A 19,862-nucleotide genomic window follows, 5' to 3' on the forward strand; every position below is an offset into this window, starting at 1 on the left:
GCAAGCAGTGAGTTTCATGCCTCTTCACATCCGTTACAAGCTGTTTCACACTGGCTTGCATGCGGGTTTCCTTCCGTTGCCACGTTGCCACGTTGCCGCGTTGCCGCTGCAGACATCTCCACAAACTGGATTCCCGACCGATAAGTCGACTAATTGACTGCGCGGCCGCGGCGCCGCTGACGATCACATTAAACTGCCCTGCAGGGCCGAGCCTCAGCATCATCTGCTGCTGTTGACACAACGCTGCTGCACAAAGCCGTGTGTGTGTGACGGGCCATGCCACTAGTGTGTGTGTGTGTGTGTGTGTGTGTGTGTGTGTGTGTGTGTGTGTGTGAAAGAAAGCCCTGAGAGGCGACTCAAAATTGGCTGACTGGACCCAGAGACTCTTTTGTGGTGTGTAATCTTGTTTCTTTTTATTGTACTTTTCAGTAAAGTCTCACCACAATAACAAACAATAACACAACAAAAGGAAACGTGTACAAATCAATAAACACCAGAATCACCGTATATATAAATAAATAGTTCACTTCTATGGCATTTCTTGCGGGTTAGTTTTCAAGGTGCTTGTCATCATACGCTTTGGGGGCGGGGCTACAGGGTGATTGACAGGTCGACACCAGAGTCGTATACGGCGTCGCTCCTCAGTCCAGATACGGTCACTTCCTGTTCCCTGGTAGCAAAAGAAAACAAGATGGCGACGGCGAGAGTCGCAAATACGGTCACTTCCTGTTCACCACGACACGTCAGTATCATGCTCATGCTGCGGGTCTGCAGTGTGTCATTGATGAACTGAAGGGAGGGGAACAGGAAGTACAGGGTCCAGGCTCCTGGTCCTGGCCTTGTCCAGGTCGCAGCGTTTGCGTGTTTCCTCCTGGATCCCAACACGGAGGCTTTCACGCACACGTTGGAGAGGATCTCTGTGATGAATCACAGAAACCTCGACACGAGGCCGGTCGTGAGGGAAGGAAGCAGAGAGAGAGAGAGAGAGAGAGGAGCGCTCTGTCCCACGGGGACGCCGCTCGCATCCTCTGCTCCATTTTCAGCGTTTCCACAGAAACAACCGTGTGTTAATGGTTCCTCCATCACCGTTCACCAGCTGCAAGAAGCTCATGCAGCTCAAAACGGTCCCGTCGTCCCAGTACTATTGGATATCAACATCGACTCCTCTGGTTGTATAGAAGTCTATGCTTCATGTGTTGAAGCTGCATTCTCTCTCCTGACCACCAGGGGGCGACTCCTCTGGTTGTATAGAAGTCTATGCTTCATGTGTTGAAGCTGCATTCTCTCTCCTGACCACCAGGGGGCGACTCCTCTGGTTGTATAGAAGTCTATGCTTCATGTGTTAAAGCTGCATTCTCTCTCCTGACCACCAGGGGGCGACTCCTCTGGTTGTATAGAAGTCTATGCTTCATGTGTTAAAGCTGCATTCTCTCTCCTGACCACCAGGGGGCGACTCCTCTGGTTGTATAGAAGTCTATATAAGTGACTCTACTTCTCTCTTGATGTATTCCCTCAGTAAACATTGTAAACATGAGTTTATGTCTCAACCGCTAGTTTCTAGTCTTCTTCTATACAGCCTGATGTTCATTTAGTACTTTATGGTCTGTTAGAGTCAAACAGACCATAAAGCAGGAAATGCTTTAGGGGCGGGGCTTCAAGGTGATTGACAGGTCGACACCAGAGACGTGTACAGCGTCTCTACGTCGCTCCTCCTCCGTCTAGAAGTCAGATGTAATTCTTCCTGTGAAACCTCGATGAAGCTTCATTTCTTTCCTCCTCAACAAAGACATTGGTGGTTTCCCTCCAGCTTCATACGCTCGTCCACCTTTCCACCAAACCACTTCGCTTGTTTGTCGATCTTCAAAGGGTTTATGTTTTTGGTGTTGATCTGCCGGGATAAAGCTGCAGAGAAATAACTGTACAAAGAGCTGAAGCAACCTCAAGCCTCTCAGCGCTGCAATAAAAACTGACTATTACTCTCATAAAGCAGCAGTTTTTCCCGGCATTACAGAGAATGATGTTGTTGTTGTTGTTGTTGTTGTTGGTCATTATGGTCCACTGTAATATCCACCAGATTCAGCTCACGGAGGGAAATAACACAAGCCGCTGAAGCTCAGAGCTGCAGATTCTTCTTCTCTTTCAAATTAATGTAGATATTCTCTGAGGTTTTCCACATCGAGACACATTTGCATGCAATGCAGTACTTTCTTTTTCCTTCATTGCTTTATTGTTTACCAATAAGTCAGCACATTATTATTAAAACGTATTAAACCACACGCGATGGGAAAACGAGTCCGAGGCCGGTTCAGAGTAATCGCGTTCGCGACGGCACTTTCACGCCGGGAGCCTTTAGAAAGCTCGTTACGGCCGAGCTTTAATGCGGCAATTACCGAGGGAGGCTAATGGACGCCAGAAAGAGACGGTTACCTCCACTTCGCCCTCGTTCTCTGCACACGAGGCAAAGCTTTCACTCCTGTCCGTCTGCTGCGTCTCGGACACGAATGTCCTGCTCGTGGAGGCAGAGTTGTGTTTCCTCGTGATGTGTAATGACAAGAATCTGCAGCCCAGTGATATCGTGACCAAAGACAAGCTTTTAAAAAACTGATCCAGACTGAGCCATTGTTCCATGAAACTGTAAATCATAGCTTGTTTTATAAAGACAAAAGCCCCAAACTGCTGTATTTGGATGTATTGAACACCAGAAGTAATATACAAGTGAAATATATGGTTTAGTACATGAGAAAACTCAGATAACCCCAATGGCCCCAATGCAGGACTTAGTTGGTGCCAATAGCTCCAACGGACCCCTTGGGGCTATTGGCACCCATTAAGTCCTCGCCTGGACTGGATTAAAAAGGACTCAGTGGGGCCCCAATGACCCCAATGGACCCAATGGACCCAATGACCCCAATGGACACAATGGACCCAATGGACCCAATAGGGCCATTAGGTCCATTGGGTCCATTGGGTCCTCGCCTGAATGTTCTCTGTTCTAAACCCTCTGTAACTTTGTTCTGCTTCATTTTATCAAAGTCAACCTTTACAGAGAGAAAGTTCACGTGTTGAATGTTCACATGTTGTGTTATGGTTTGTTAGAGTTGTGACTTCACAGCTGCTTCATTTCAAACTAATAATCATCCTGAAAGTCATTTTTTTAGAGTTGGACCTGAAACCTTTTCATTTCTTTCTGTGTCATCTTCATTTCCTCTGAACCAGAAACATGTAGACTGATATTTACACATCTGAACATCTCACATGTGTTCCTTTTATTGTAACACAACATTATTCAACAGCCCTAGTGGCTGCAGAGACACACACTTTTAGTTTGGGGAGAACATTTTGGAGGAAAAGGGTCTGACGACAGATTGGTGTTGAGAAATGGGCGTTTTGAAGCGTCTAGTTCAGTGATTTCGCCGTCGCCATCTTGTTTTTTTATACAAATAAAACGTGTGTATACTTGCACATCCGTCAAAATGACAAACACAAATTGTATTTTGTTTGCTTTTGTGTCATTCGGCTGAGCATTTGTTGCTGACGTAGAGAAGAAGTGGCAGGTGCATCTGGAGCTGTCTCCACCGAAGATCATTAGCAGCTCTAATGAAGACAAAGCTAATTAGGAAGCGCTCGCTCGTCTCCTTCCTGTCGGTCTGACGGAGCTGCAGCTCGAGCGGCTGCTTCAGATCCTCATCTCTCACAAGAGCTGTCGAAAAGCAGAGCGCCACTCAGAGCGCCGCGTTAAAACAGACTTTCCAGATCAACCAAAAGTTTCAGGAAAACCTCAGACTTCACTTTTCTGTAAGACAGAAACTTCCTTCTTTTGAGGTCAAAGGACCATTTTGAACAGAAAATCTATTTTATTTTTTGTCTCACTATTGTGTCTCACTCCTTCACCGTGTCTCACTCCTTCACTGTCTCACTCCTTCACTCCTTCATCGTGTCTCACTCCTTCACTGTGTCTCACTCCTTCACCCTGTCTCACTCCTTCACCGTGTCTCACTGATTCACTGTGTCTCACTCCTTCACCGTGTCTCACCACTTCACCATGTCTCACTCCTTCACCCTGTCTCACCACTTCACTCCTTCACTGTGTCTCACTCCTTCACTGTGTCTCACTCCTTCACTGTGTCTCACTCCTTCACCGTGTCTCACCACGTCACTCCTTCACTGTGTCTCACTCCTTCACCGTGTCTCACTCCTTTACCATCTCACTCCTTCACTGTGTCTCACTCCTTCACTGTGTCTCACTCCTTTACTGTGTCTCACTCCTTCGCCGTGTCTCACTCCTTTCATCGTGTCTCACTGATTCACTGTGTCTCACTCCTTTACTGTGTCTCACTCCTTCACTGTGTCTCACTCCTTCAGTGTCTCACTCCTTCACCGTGTCTCACTCCTTCACTCCTTTCATCGTGTCTCACTCCTTCACTGTGTCTCACTCCTTCACATCCATCGTCTCTCCTTTGGAGGTAAACTCCAGTGACCTGTAGCTCCGCCTCTCTGCAGGATGTGATTGATGTCTTTAATAAGTTGGTGGCTTGCGGCCCTGCAGGTTGACGGACACGCCGTGTGTGTGTGTGTGTGTGTGTGTGTGTGTGTGTGTGTGTGTGTGTGTGTGTGTGTGTGTGTGACATTATTGTTTATTACTGGTTGGATTCAACTGGTGCTTGAGTTGTTGCTTTCATACTTTCATGCCTTCGAGGAAGAAAACAAATCCTCCTTTTTTAAAAAAAACTTCAGTTGGTGACGATGACATCACGTTAAAGGGAAGTCTTTTTCACAATAAAAGCCCTGTTATTTCCGCTGCTTACTCTTTCCTCATTAGTAAACTTGCTTTGTTATAGCGCAGCTACGCTAAATCAGCAATAAACACATGTAATTGTTTCTGCTGCTTCCTCTTACTCCCTGAAGTATTAGTGACTTTTCACAATAAAGGCCCCTCATTATTTTTCTCCCTGCAACAAACATTTCATAGTTTTGTGGAAGAAAAGCAGCTAACGAAGCTCCAGCAATCCTGTGATGAACGCTTTTATTTTCCCATACATTTTTCACAATAAAAGTCCACTTTGATTTTCGCTGCTTAGACTTGTTTCATTAAAGAATAGCCGATTACAAAGTTTTGCTAATTCGGTGCTAAGTCTTTCACAATAAAAGTCCTATTGTTTTTGATTTGTTTTATTGAAGAATAGCTGCTAACAAAGCTCTGTTAATTCGTGGACGGACACATTGTATTTGCTATGAGCCTTTCACAATAAAAGCCCCCCACTGCTCTGACTGCTTACTCTTTCTTTCATTCTTAATTATCTTGTTTTATTGGAAGAAGAGCAGCTCACAAAGTTCCCTCGATGAACACGCGTCCTGATAAATTCTCCCCGTTATTGAGTTATTTCAAAGCTCTTATTGTGAAGCAGCGTGTCGAGTGTGTCCTCATGCCGACCCACAAACAATCCCTGTGACAGTGTAGCGATCGTCTAATCATTTGTTTAGATGTCCGTATCATGTTCAGTTCAGGCAACGACGATTTGATGAGAACCGTCTCAAGCTGCGTTCACCAGAACTATTCCTGATATGAAGCCACTATTTTTATCCATTTCTGAGGATCTAAAAGTATCTGATGAGTCACACTGCTGCTCAGAGCGGTGCAGACACACACACACACACACACACACACACACACACAGATACGAACACACACACACACTTTCCTCATTTCCTCTCTCCTGTCTCCTGTTTCCTCTCGTCTTCCTCCACATGTGGAAGTGTCCTTAAGCAAAGCACTTCACCCTTTGCTGCCTTAGGGTCAAACACACACACACACACACACACACACACACACACACACACACACACACGTATCTGTTTTTAGTGGACATCCTCTGTTGTTCACAAGAGAAACGAACACTCATCTCATCTCCAGGCCTTTAATCTGTGTGTGTGTGTGTGTGTGTGTGTGTGTGTGTGTGTGTGTGTGTGTGTGTGTGTGTGTGTGTGTGTGTGTTTGTTTCGACTGTTATCGCCTCGTGATTCACACCTCTTCCTCCACTCTCTCACGCTTCCTCTGTTCACCTTATGACTTCCAACACCTCTCTCTCTCTCTCTCTCTCTCTCTCTCTCTCTCTCTCTCTCTCTCTCTCTCTCTCGCTCTCTCTCTCTCTTTCTCTTTAATGTTTTCTGAGGGGATAAATCTAGAGAAGAGTGAACTAAAGAGTCCAAACTCACGAAGCCCCACAGAGAAAACAAATTATCTTAACCGTTTATTAACCGTTTATTAACTGTTTATAATGCATTGTGTCATCGCTGCTTTATGAGGAAGTGGAACTCGAGAGTTCAGAGTGAAAACAACATGAGCGTCTTCCCGGGAACAAAAACCCACCTGACGACGGCAGAGAGTCATGTTTCTGCTGCTGGATGTGCAGCCGGTGACGCTGTGTGTGAAGACTTCACAACCGACAGAACAACCTGTTCTAGACCTTCACCTCCAAGATGTCACACCACACTCTGGAAGATGGAGAGTCCACGTTGCTTTTGCGTGGGAGCGAGTGAGCTGCAGAGAGAGAGAGAGGGGGATTAGAACCAGCGAGGGAAGAGGTGAGAGGTGAGAGCGGGTATCGGTTCTCACAGCTGTTTGTTGGTCACATAACAGCTTTGTTTGGTCCCTGAAAACGTCTCCATTCAAAATGAAAATGTCATTTTAATTATTTAGATCTCACTTCAAAAGGAGAGCAAAGTCTGACTGGCGGAGATGTTAAAACAATAATAAAAAGCATCTGGTGTCGTCACACTCTGGGAACGTTGTGCATTTGTTGCTCGGTGTCTGAACAGCTGTTCTGCTGTGAGTCACAGCTGCTGCTTGGTGACGACGACGACGCTGATTTATCTCTAAAGAAGCAGACGAGTGTTTGAGCTTCAGATCACAAACGCGTGTGATTCATGCAGAAAGTCATGATTAACCCATCACAGCCCGCAAAACGCTACAGCTGGCCTTTAACACCAGAGATTCAGTCTATGAACTATGAACGTGTGAATTCAGATTATTTTAGATTGCACAAAATCACAAATCACAACTGGTAGACATACGACATGACCTTTGACCCTCACAACGGTTCAGGAAGACCTCCCCAAAAAATTTATAGCACAACAGATACTCATGTGTCATGTGACCAGCAATAGATGTCATGTGGCTAGAGGAGTCACCCCCTGGTGGTCAGGAGAGAGAATGCAGCTTTAACATATGAAGCATAGACTTCTATACAACCAGAGGAGTCGCCCCTGGTGGTCAGGAGAGAGAATGCAGCTTTAACACATGAAGCATAGACTTCTATACAACCAGAGGAGTCGCCCCCTGGTGGTCAGGAGAGAGAATGCAGCTTTAACACATGAAGCATAGACTTCTATACAACCAGAGGAGTCGCCCCCTGGTGGTCAGGAGAGAGAATGCAGCTTTAACACATGAAGCACAGACTTCTATACAACCAGAGGAGTCGCCCCCTGGTGGTCAGGAGAGAGAATGCAGCTTTAACACATGAAGCATAGACTTCTATGCAACCAGAGGAGTCGCCCCCTGGTGGTCAGGGGAGAGAATGCAGCTTTAACACATGAAGCATAGACTTCTAAACAACCAGTGGAGTCGCCCCCTGGTGGTCAGTAATGAGAATGCAGCTTTAACATATGAAGCATAGACTTCTATACAACCACAGGGAGTTGCCCCCTGGTGGTCAGGAGAGAGAATGCAGCTTTAACACATGACGCATAGACTTCTATACAACCAGAGGGAGTTGCCCCCTGGTGGTCAGGAGAGAGAATGCAGCTTTAACACATGAAGCACAGACTTCTATACAACCACAGGGAGTTGCCCCCTGGTGGTCAGGAGAGAGAATGCAGCTTTAACACATGACGCATAGACTTCTATACAACCAGAGGGAGTTGCCCCCTGGTGGTCAGGAGAGAGAATGCAGCTTTAACACATGACGCATAGACTTCTATACAACCAGAGGGAGTTGCCCCCTGGTCCAGCCTGCAGAGCTCCTGACTGCATGTGGCAAAAAAATACTAACCCATTCTCACGGTATCATCCTTTGAGGCTGTAAAATCCAACATTTACAGCCTGTTACATCCTCCCATCCCCCCACGGCCGTCTGCCGGTGCCACAGCAAACAAAACGTCTCTTCGCATGAACGTCAAGAAGACCACAAGCGTAGAGACCGGACTCCACGCTTCATACGTGCAACTGTGAGCGTGTGCGCGTCGTCTAAATTCGTCCGTGTGTGTTTTTTTTCTTTCTGTATTTTCTGGTGGGTTTTAAACCAGGAAACACTTGACGCTCCTCCGCCGACTCTCCTGGCTTCTGGTTCCTCTGATTCCCGTCATTCTCAATCAGCTCTGAAGAAAGAGAGGAGCCGGAGACGCACGGGGGAGGAAGAGCTGGACAGGTGGAGGTGGAAAAACATCTCAACTTTTATGTTTCATTGTTATGTGAAATACAGAAACTTGGCTTTGAAATGTTCTCAGTGGGTTGGTCGGAAATTCAGACATTGGCTGCAAAAGAAAGAAAGACTAAGAAACCCACATGAGATAGAAGATCCAAATGAGTCATGGAGACCGTATCTGTCTCTGGTAGAGACCTGTCAATCACCTTGTAGCCCCGCCCCCTAAAGCCTCCCCTGCTTTATGGTCTGTTTGACTCTAACAGACCATAATGTACTAAATGAACATCTTGCTGTATAGAAGAAGACTAGAAACTAGAGATTGAGACATAAACTCATGTTTACAATGTTTACTGAGGGAATACATCAAGAGAGAAGTAGAGTCACTTATATAGACTTCTATACAACCAGAGGAGTCGCCCCCTGGTGGTCAGGAGAGAGAATGCAGCTTTAACACATGAAGCATAGACTTCTATACAACCAGAGGAGTCGCCCCTGGTGGTCAGGAGAGAGAATGCAGCTTTAACACATGAAACATCGACTTCTATACAACCAGAGGAGTCGCCCCCCTGGTGGTCAGGAGAGAGAATGCAGCTTTAACACATGAAACATCGACTTCTATACAACCAGATACAAGTTTGTTTTCAGGGACATTTTTGACAGATTTGAACACCTCTCCTCTCTGTGGGAAGGAGAGAACTAAATAAAACTTCCTCAGCCACCTTTCCAGACTTCAGAGGAGTGGAAGATGTTGGAACGAGACTAATGCGTCTTCATTTTGGGTCATTTGTCTTCTCCGGCTTCGGCTTCTGCATTTCAGTTCATGTTCTTTTCAATACACACAAACCACTCGTGTGTATTCATAACCATTCATTTGCATTCAGGATATTTCCCGCAACGTTATTCGTATTTTTTGTTTTTCACAACACATAAACTTAATTTCCTCTGGAAGGAGTTTCAACGCGTGTCATGTTGAAATATATTGCTGCTCTGGATCTGTCCATGTTTGATATGATGATCTGCGTATCAGCAGTAATATGAACGCCCCCTCAGACTGGGAGGAGGAGAACTGGAGTTGACAGTTAATCAGGATCGTTGGAACACAGTTTTCTCATTTGTATCTCCCCTCTGCCTCAAAATGCACACGGTGGGAAATATTTGGTAAATCAATATTTACTGTGTAGGACGAAGTCAGAATCGTTCACAATTCATCTTGTAAATCAAAAATAATATCAACTCTGATGGAGCCGTTAGGTGATTATTGCTGCCTCATTGACCAGGAACATGATTTACAAACTAATTAATAGTCTTGCAGCCAATAAAATATACAAAAATTAGGGGGAAATTACTTCCTGCTGCTATTTCCTGTGTTGTGTAAGTGTTTGTTCACTTGTTTAAACCCAATAACCTTCACTTTACTGATACATATTCACATTTGAGAAGCTGAAACGAATCCAATTAAATCTATTTGAAACGGGATGAAGTGGACTTCTTTGTTCTGTGGATCTTCGTCATTTCCACTGGTTAAATATACATCTCCCATTACCGTCTCTCTCTCCTTTCTATTTCTGTCTGTTCATCTGGAGCGCTGGACGTCCATCGTTGGCAGGTCATTACTCGACCACTAGCTTCCTAATGAGCCCGTTAGCGGCTTCGGGCCATCCCCTCTTCCACGCTCACCCATCCCTCCTTTTCTTCTGCTCCCCTCCTTCACACTTCCCCAGTTGGTCCAATCATGGCCTCCATCTGAAAAACCTCCCAGTCACTGAGATCAATTATCATCAGTTACGCATTGTAACTTAGTTCTACGAGTGTAGGCGGAGCCATCCGAGAGCTGTTGTGACCAGTAGGTTCATCCATGCACTCCTGCAGAATAATCTATATTATATCATTGGATTGTAGACATTATTTACCTTTTTTATTAATGCCACATATTCTTTGTACATGTGTTTGTGTCTTATTAGTGTAACATGAAAAATGTCTTGAAAGGGAACATTTATATGTGGGAATTTTCCTTTGTTTTGTATGGACGGATGGATGGATATATTAGATGGATGGATGGCTAGATGGATGGATATATTAGATAGATGGATGAATGGATATATTGGATAGATGGATGGATGGCTAGATGGATGGATGAATGGATTGCTAGATGGATATGTTGGATAGATGGATGAATATTGAATATATTAGATGGATGGATAGATGGATGCATAGATAGATGATAGATATCGGCCTGACTGGTTTCATTCGTGTATTAAAACCTTCCGTTTCTTCCTCCTCTGGTTTTGGAAGATGGAGGCTGGTGAAGGTCTGATTAAAGCTCCAGCCCTCCAGCGCTGTGACCGGATGACACGTGAGCGGCTCTGTCGCCTCTATAATTACCTATTAGCCCTCTAATTACACACGGGGAAGTTAATGAAGACTATGTATATTTTAAGGGGGGCGTTTCCTCTTGCAGAGGAGTGACCTGTGAGCGGGATATATTTAGTGTTCCTGTCTGTACGCACGGGAGGTTTGATGTTAAGGTGGAAGCCAAGCAGTTTGAAGGCACTGCTATGAATAATACCTCATGCACAGTGCTCGTTTCAGGCATGTGCAGCTTTTTCTGGGGAGGGTTTAAGGTTTTTATGCACCGAGATGTCCTTTCGCCTGTTTTTTATTTCACACACGGAAGCAAACAAGGAGATTTGAAGAGATATCACACATTACACAACTTGGCTCCTCCATCATGAAGCTAATGAGGGCCAGATCTGTTTTTTTTCTCCCTGTAAATGTTGTGCAGAAGTTTTGGACTCCTACACACAGACGCAGTTATTATGCAACAGTCCGACCACGCTGAGGAGCAGCCAGCATCCTGCAGCTCCATCTCTAACCAGATCTATCTATCTATCTATCTATCTATCTATCTATCTATCTATCTATCTATCTATCTATCTATCTATCTATCTATCTATCTATCTAAAGGGTTAACGCTCCTCTCTCTCGTCCTCTCTCCAGCCGCCATCGAGGCCTGTCTGGGTCACCTGCTGAAGAGACGGGCGGCCGGTTTCCTCCGAAGCGACAAGATCGCCGCCCTCTTCACGAAGGTCGGCAAAGTCTACGACACGGCCGGCGAGGTCTGCCGTAAAGTTCAGGAGCAGCTGCAGCAGCAGGCGGAGATCACCAGGTCAGAAGTGTTAAAGACACACAACGCGACGCGACAGAGAGCCAAACAAGTCTCACTGAGTCTTTCCTTAGTTACATTTGTGGTAATTGAGGGGATCTGTCATCTTAACTGGAGAGGAAGTGACACTCCTCTCCATCACAGCCCACAGTGTGATGATGAGGATGAGAAGCATAGAGCAGATCTCATCACGCACCAGAACAAGTTTACATCTGCGACAATAACGCAAGACAGGAAGTGGAACCGTCTCCATGTGATACGTGACCTTTGTGAAAAGTTTCTTGACCTTTGTGAAAAGTTTTTAGACCTTTGTAACTAGTTCTAGACCTTTGTAAAGAGTTCTAGACCTTCGTCAAGAGTTCTAGACCTTTGTAACTAGTTCTAGACCTTTGTCAAGAGTTCTAGACCTTTGTAACTAGTTCTAGACCTTTGTCAAGAGTTCTAGACCTTCGTCAAGAGTTCTAGACCTTTGTAACTAGTTCTAGACCTTTGTCAAGAGTTCTAGACCTTTGTAACTAGTTCTAGACCTTTGTCAAGAGTTCTAGACCTTTGTAACTAGTTCTAGACCTTCGTCAAGAGTTCTAGACCTTTGTAACTAGTTCTAGACCTTCGTCAAGAGTTCTAGACCTTCGTCAAGAGTTCTAGACCTTCGTCAAGAGTTCTAGACCTTTGTGAAGAGTTCTAGACCTTCGTCAAGAGTTCTAGACCTTCGTCAAGAGTTCTAGACCTTTGTGAAGAGTTCTAGACCTTCGTCAAGAGTTCTAGACCTTTGTCAAGAGTTCAAGACCTTCGTCAAGAGTTCTAGACCTTTGTGAAGAGTTCTAGACCTGCATTTGCTATACCAGGAAAATAAGCAGGTGTAATTAATAGCATGATTGTGTGTGTGTGTGTGTGTGTGTGTGTGTGTGTGTGTGTGTGTGTGTGCTCCCTCTCACCTATCTGCCACTCAACATGCCCCGCCCCCTCACAGTGTTTATGTCCACAGCAGACCAGCGTCTCAGTGGTCAGTCAGGTTTACTAAAGAAGAGCAATCTGTGTGCACACTGAGAGAAGCCTCAGGTGTGTGCGTGTGTGTGTGTGTGTGTGTGTGTGTGTGTGTGTGTGTGTTGCACAGACACAGGATGATAAACTGCTTCGTCTCAGGCTCTCAGGTTCCAGCCGAGCTGTTTGCGACCGCACGTCTCTCTGCAGAGAGGTTTCCCCCAAATGAAGGACAGAAAGCTTCTGTGCAACAAGCGAGCACGACGCACACAAACACACACACGCACACACACACTCACACTCACTCTCTCCCTCATCCATCACATCTTATTGGTCGTTATTTCCCCAGACGCACAACATCAAAGCCTATTATTGCGTATGGATCTGGTTTGCACGAGTCGCGCCCTTCTACCAGGACACACACAGAGACACACACACACACACACACACACACACACAGCCCCCCCCCTCTCTCCTCGCTCTTCCTTGTCATCCCACCTCAGGGTTCCATCTCTCATTTACCCTGGTTACTATGGCAACTTGAGAGAGAGAGAGAGGGAGAGAGAGAGAGAGAGAGAGAGAGAGAGATAAACTTCTAAGAATCATAAACGTCTCTTTATTTCATGTAATTATCGTCTCATTGGCTGTTTGTGACGCTCACTTCCTGGTTGCGTCACTCTGATGGCGGAAGAATATGAGACGAATAAATTAATACAGAAACAATCAGTATAATCAGTGGAGATAGTTGTGTCAGCTTTAAGGTTTTCTCTTCTAGGATGAAGAGTTAGTACACACACACACACACACACAGACACACACACGCACACACACACACACACACACAGACATGCTTCGTCTAAAGCAGAGGGGATTGCCAGAATCGTGACTGAGCACACTCACATGAATGCTGGGGGATTGATAACGTCGGGACTGCGGCAGCACCCCCCCCCCCCCCCCTCCGCCTCCTACACACACACACACACACACACACACACACACACACACCCTCAGTACACTTGTCAGCGTGGTGAAGTGTGTGAACGTCTGCTGGCTGTGGAAGTGCAGGGATCAGAGTGCTCCTCTCTCGTCTCCATTCAGTCAGCTGATCTCTTCACAGAGCGTCTATGGAGGAGCTGTGATGAACTACAGTCTTGAACGCCTCGTTATGCAGCGCAGTGCTGCCTCCTCATGGTCAATCGTTACCATTTATTAACCTTCCCTTTGCTTCTCTTGCACCTTCAGAGGTTCCTGCAGCTCTGAAGTGTGTGTGCTGAGTCGACTGAACTACTTTTAGTAAACTGTGTTTGACTTCTTACAGGAGTCTTGAAAGAAACGTTTTGAAGTGCAGTTCTTCTCCATAATCGGTTTATTAGTATGGAAGGTGAAGAACCAGCATGTGTATAATGCACATTACAACGTATGTGTATATTATTGTAGACCACCTGCTCTAAAAGAATGTATATCTGCAAAGTTATTGTTTTGTGTCCGAACAACAACCCACAGACTAATAGTGCATCTTTATTTAGAAAGATTAAAACCTGAAGCATCGAAATCTGCAACAAGAGACACAATCCAGGAAAGCATTGACATCTTAGAGAGTTATATACCTTTGTGAAGAGTTCTAGACCTTTGTTTAAAGTTCTAGACCTTTGTTTAAAGTTCTAGACCTTTGTTTAAAGTTCTAGACCTTTTTCAAGAGTTCTAGATCTTTGTCAAGAGTTCTAGATCTTTGTCAAGAGTTCTAGACCTCTGTCAATAGCTCTAGATCTTTTTCAAGAGTTCTAGATCTTTGTCAATAGTTCTAGACCTTTGTCAAGAGTTGTAGATCTTTGTCAATAGTTCTAGACCTCTGTCAAGAGTTCTATACCTTTTTTAAGAGTTCTAGATCTTTGTCAAGAGTTCTAGATCTTTGTAAAGAGTTCCAGACCTTTTTCAAAAGTTCTAGACCTTTGTGAACTCTTATTCAGTCAAACAAAATATGTTTTTCGGTTAGAAAACGACCCCACGCTCTGATCCCTGCAGGAGAACCCAGAGTGCCGGTCCCGAGCCCCTGAGGCGGCAGGGCTCCTCCACCACCAGCCGGCCCCCTCAGCCGCTCTCCGCCCAGGCCATCAAACACATCTGGGTCCGGACGGCTCTCTTCGAGAAAGTCCTGGACAAGCTGGTGCAGTACATCGTGGACAACTCCAGGTGACTTGTTTGGTATTTTGAATCGAAGAATAAACAGTATCAGTAGCGTAAGTGAGAGGATTTAAAATGAGATGAAAATGGACAAATTCCATGACAAATTTCTAAACTTAGCATTATTATAGCATGTGTATAACCTCTCGCGAGTCCACCGTTAGTTGCTTGCCTTTCCGGTTCAGCCGTCTTTAGCGTCCGTTAGCTGCCGTCGTGAGCTGCTATTAGCTAGAGTATTGATCTGTCTTTGTGATACATGTCCCAGAATGCAATGCAGCCATTAGTTTAATAATCTTGAATCCCCCTGTGTGTTTTCTTTCTGCAGTAAATACTACGAGAGGGAAGCTCTGATGCATGACACCGTCTTCGGGCCCATCCTGGCCGCCCTGCTGGGTGAGTACATCACCCCGAGCTGTAGCTGCAACCCCCAGAGGCCAGGAACCAAAAGTATGAAACCACAGAATCCAGAACAAAAGCTCTGTATTCATGTTAAATCAACTATTAGATCCCCCCGAAAAACACCAACGCCTCGATAATAATCTCGTCTGTGGCGGTAAAACGCTAACGTTCAGCTAAAGAGGAACTACATCCTGGTCACATGACTACATGTTAGCACTAAGCTAACGGCTTGTAGGAATTCTTCCTTCTTTCCTTTGTTAATTAACGTTTGTTACATGAAGTCCTTTCAAAATAAACTTCCTCCTTCACAGGTGTAAAACTACTGAGTCAGGGAAATGTTCTGGGTTTGAGATAAAATATCTACAGAGGTTAAGGAAGTGAAATGACAAATAAAAAGTCTCCCGGAAGAAAGACCGATTTGACTAAACCTGTTTGCATTCTTTATACTTCCTGGTTCATGTTGAGGTGGAGAACATATACGTTATTTTTTATACCTCCAAATTATCTGGGAATTATTGGTCATCTGGAAAGCAAAAAACTCCATTAATAACGACCCAAGATGTTTCTCAATGTCAGGGTTTTATGAAAAAGGAAGAAAAAATGTGTTACACGTGTTAAATGTAAAAATATATTATAATAATTCTACTCAGTTATAGAAACAGTCAATGAAATGTATTTTTTTTTCGCATGAGAAGCAATGCAGAAACAAGAGAAGTCCTTGAGCACACAGTCACAAAATAAATCAGGCTGATGGGTTCAGTAGTATGTGAGATCATCCGTGGACAGACGCACACATGCACTCACTCACACACACACATGATCCCCTCCAGGCGTCAGCATGCCGAAGGTAATCAGACCGTCATCGCAGGCCTCAGTGGTAGAAAAGCTCTCGTGGCCGCTCGTCAGAGCAGATGAACGTCGAGCAGCGAGGCGGGAACGAAAAAAAACAAAACGCTCGACTCGACTGAAGCGGAAGACGACGTCGAGAACAGAGACGCGATAAACTCTGCGTCCACGCCGACGGACGAGGAGCTAACGAGCTAACGAGACAGAAACAGCTGTGCAGAGCAGCGGAAACACGCTGAAGACGCCTGGTGGACAGACGGGGAACAGCAGGGACAGAAATGCACATTATCAATAAAATGTGATTTTTTTTCTTTTGGCCGCACAAAAAGATGATAAATCTGTGTGACTTTTGGCCCTTAAACACATTACTTCAACTTTTAAAATGATATATTTTACAGTGTGCTCCTTTAGCTCCTTTTCTGCTGCATTTATCAAAACCGCCGCGCATGTTTTAATCACACCTCCTGCACATTTATCACCGTTATCACAGGCTCTGACCGTTTATGAATGTTTTTCAACATGGACCAAAGTAGGGGTGTTTTGTCCCTCACAGGGACCCTTACTACTGAACACACACATGTTTTTCTGGTACCTGTTCAGAAAAAATACAGAAAACAGATGTATAAACTATACTTGTATGTATGTTAACTTGCTGTTATATTGTTCTGATGACATCACTTTAAATTAAAAGCGTGCGATACACTAGTTCTTACTTTACTTTTTACTTTACATCATTGAATTTGCGCCTCATGCGATTCATCACAGAAAGATCCTGAGATCAATCAGTTCCTTTTTTTCAGCTTTGCCCGGCCCTAATTAAACCAATTATTATACTTAATATTCTCACTAAAATCTAAAAGACAAGTCTTTTATTCAAGAATTAATTATCCGAGGAACCCTGTAAGCTTTGTGCCAGTTTCAAAACACCTTCATCCTTCTTTAAATGCGGCGTTTCCCCGTGTGCGTCCCCAGTGGGGCCGTGTGCTCTGGAGTACACCAAGCTGAAGACCTCGGACCATTTCTGGACCGACCCGTCGGCCAACGAGCTGGTTCAGCGCCACCGGATCCACGGCGCCCACCGGGGCCAGGACACCTCGGCCGGCCGGCGGCCCGCTCTCGGGGTGAGTGTGGAGGCCGCTTTCATTATTATAGTTATTATTATTTACTGCAAAATTAACCCGCACCCAGATTAATAAACCTGGGTTTACGTTGGCTCAGGCCAGAGTGAACACCCCCCGGGGGATAAACTAGTTAGCTAACGTTAGCTAGCCACGTTCAGCTCTACCGCAATTTGCGTCATTTTTGTTGCATCATAAAGTTGAAATTTGAGTGATAATTACAACGTTAGCATCGGTGTAGCGCGCTAGGCACAGTCTTATCAGATCCACTTATCAACGGCCATCTTGGAATGATGTTTTGATGACGGTATAAGCGTTTAACTTTGAACATTTACATTGTGTTGCTCGTCTTAGAAGTTGAAGTTTCAGGATATCGTAACCTTCCATCTTTGTGGAAGTCTAGAAAGTGTTTCTGGTTGAAGTAATGAAAGTCTATATTTTAGAGTTTAGAGGTTTAAATCAGCTTTTTCATTTAACTTCAATAACAAAAACTGAACCTCCGATAAAATGTTGAACAATTAAGTAATTCTTGTGTGTATCACTCAACACTACTATATCATGGGGGTATAACCTGGTTTGAGGAGTATAAATTAGCCAAGGCTATAATTTACCCGGTGTATAATCTGTCTTTTAACCCCAGCAATAGTCCGGACCGGATATATACGACAGCCTGTTACACCGGGGGTCAGAACCCGGCTGGTGTGGGATGTACTGAGCGGCCCTTTGTCTTCCAGATCCGTAAGAGGCAGTCGAGTGGCAGCATGTCGGAGGACCGGTTCGCGGCGTCGGCGAGGGAGTACGTGGAGTCCCTGCACCAGAACTCCAGAACGCACCTCCTGTACGGGAAGAACAACGTGCTGGTGCAGCCGGTACGACACCGGGACCGCCGGCGGTCCGACTTGGAGCTCGGCTACGAGCCCAGAAGTGGGATTTTCACCCAATCGAGGACTCATGTCGTGTCCTCTCTTCCTGCTCTCTTCCTCCTCTCTTCCTGCTCTCTTCCTGCTCTCTTCCTGCTCTCTTCCTCCTCTCTTCCTGCTCTCTTCCTCCTCTCTTCCTGCTCTCTTCCTGCTCTCTTCCTGCTCTCTTCCTCCTCTCTTCCTCCTCTCTTCCTGCTCTCCGGCAGAAGAAGGACATGGAGGTGTTGCGTGGCTACCTGTCGCTCCACCAGGCCGGTGAGAACCTGACCCTGAAGTGGACGCCCAACCAGCTCATCAACGGCACGCTGGGGGACTGTGACCTGGAGAAGAGGTGAGGGCAAGCAACCCAATATGCATTTATAGATCATATATAATGTATTGATATAATATAAAGGGCATTAAATGACACTCGGAAGAGTCCTCTAAAGCCTCACGCTTTACCTCGAGGTTATAAAAGGTTTACGTGTATTTATATTTTATTTACTTTATATATTTTATTTTTTATTTATTTTATTTTTTATTTATTTTATTTTTTATTTTATTAAAAATTTTAATATTTCAACATTTTTATTTCTTCTTCTTATTATTTTTTCTGATGTTATTTTATTTCTAGATTTTAAAATACATTTTAGGTTGGAATAGGTTTGAATTAATTTATTTTATTTTATTTATTTAGCATTTTAATATTTTGAGGTCAGAATAGGTTTGCATTTATTTATTTTATTACTATTTCTCTGATGTTATTTTATATTTAATTTTTATACATTTTAGAAACTTCATGACGTCAAGGCTATACCGTGTCACATTCGATTTTCTTAGAGGATATCTTTTTTTATTTCTATTATTTAAATAATATTTTTCACTGCCTAAAACCTTTCGTGTCCTATAATAACTGCGTCTGTCCGTCTCCGTCAGCATCTACTGGGACTACGCTCTGACTGTCCCTCTGCGCCAGATAGTCTGCATCCACTGTCACCAACGCCGTGAGTATGACTGCTGCTTACCCACAATGCCTCAGTCACACTGCATCAATCACCTGGTTTAAGAGCATTCTGTCATATTGATTCATATTCTCTGTTAATGTGCCTAATTTATCTAGGTGACCACTTCTTCACCTTTAATCTGCTGTCCTTTAAGTCCTTCCATTACAATGTATAGAGATCAATAACTTCATATATATTCTCATTCTTGCATAAAATGTTGTTTTTTGTGCAGCTGATTGTGGCGGCACGCTGGTTCTGGTCAGTCAGGATGGAATCCAGCGGCCGCCTCTTCACTTCCCCCCCGGCGGTCACCTGCTGGCTTTCCTCTCCTGCCTGGAAACGGGTCTTTTACCGCGGGGCCAGCTGGAGCCCCCCCTCTGGTCCCAGAAAGGCAAGGTGAGTCACCTTCAAACACAGTTGTATCGTCTGCAAAAAGATGACAAATTTAACGATTCGGTAAATTGCAAAAATCCTTTAAAAATGATTACGGATAAAAAAAGAAGGGGACCCATAACAGCTCCCTGGGGTACTCCACAACCATTTCAGCTCACGCAATATATACAAAACCTTGTAAAAAGTTCTCTTTCCTATTTGGAAATGCAAAACTTTGACACATTTTGTTTGTGTTTCTCAGGGGAAAGTGTTCCCTAAACTGAAGAAGAGGAGCAGCACCGCCCGGCTCCTCGACCAGGACGGGAACGGCGAGGAGCAGACGGCCGCCGACTACGTGTTTCGCATCGTGTACCCCGGGTACCGCCAGGACGCCAGTAAGTGACACCGCCGCCGCCGCTGCTGTGCACCGGCGGGCTGCGGCGCATCGTCGAAGGAAACCTGAACAAAATAAGAACAAA

General features: G+C 44.9%; 1 protein-coding gene across 3 annotated transcripts in view; it reads left to right on the top strand.

Moving 5' to 3' along the window:
• Window positions 1-19,862, top strand: part of sgsm2 (small G protein signaling modulator 2) — a 43,367-nt gene that overhangs the window by 11,790 nt on the left and 11,715 nt on the right. For all 3 annotated transcript variants that reach the window (XM_068584741.1, XM_068584742.1, XM_068584743.1), the window contains exons 3-11: window positions 11,418-11,586; window positions 14,587-14,754; window positions 15,071-15,138; window positions 16,963-17,111; window positions 17,843-17,977; window positions 18,235-18,359; window positions 18,944-19,011; window positions 19,244-19,407; window positions 19,646-19,778. In XM_068584741.1, coding sequence (XP_068440842.1) covers window positions 11,418-11,586; window positions 14,587-14,754; window positions 15,071-15,138; window positions 16,963-17,111; window positions 17,843-17,977; window positions 18,235-18,359; window positions 18,944-19,011; window positions 19,244-19,407; window positions 19,646-19,778 — 1,179 coding nt within the window. The remainder of the gene's footprint in view (window positions 1-11,417; window positions 11,587-14,586; window positions 14,755-15,070; window positions 15,139-16,962; window positions 17,112-17,842; window positions 17,978-18,234; window positions 18,360-18,943; window positions 19,012-19,243; window positions 19,408-19,645; window positions 19,779-19,862) is intronic.

This window comes from Clinocottus analis, unplaced genomic scaffold (genome assembly GCF_023055335.1).
Source record: "Clinocottus analis isolate CAN_PGR_092001 unplaced genomic scaffold, fCliAna1.0.p SCAF_2, whole genome shotgun sequence".
Taxonomy (NCBI): Eukaryota; Metazoa; Chordata; class Actinopteri; order Perciformes; family Cottidae; genus Clinocottus; species Clinocottus analis.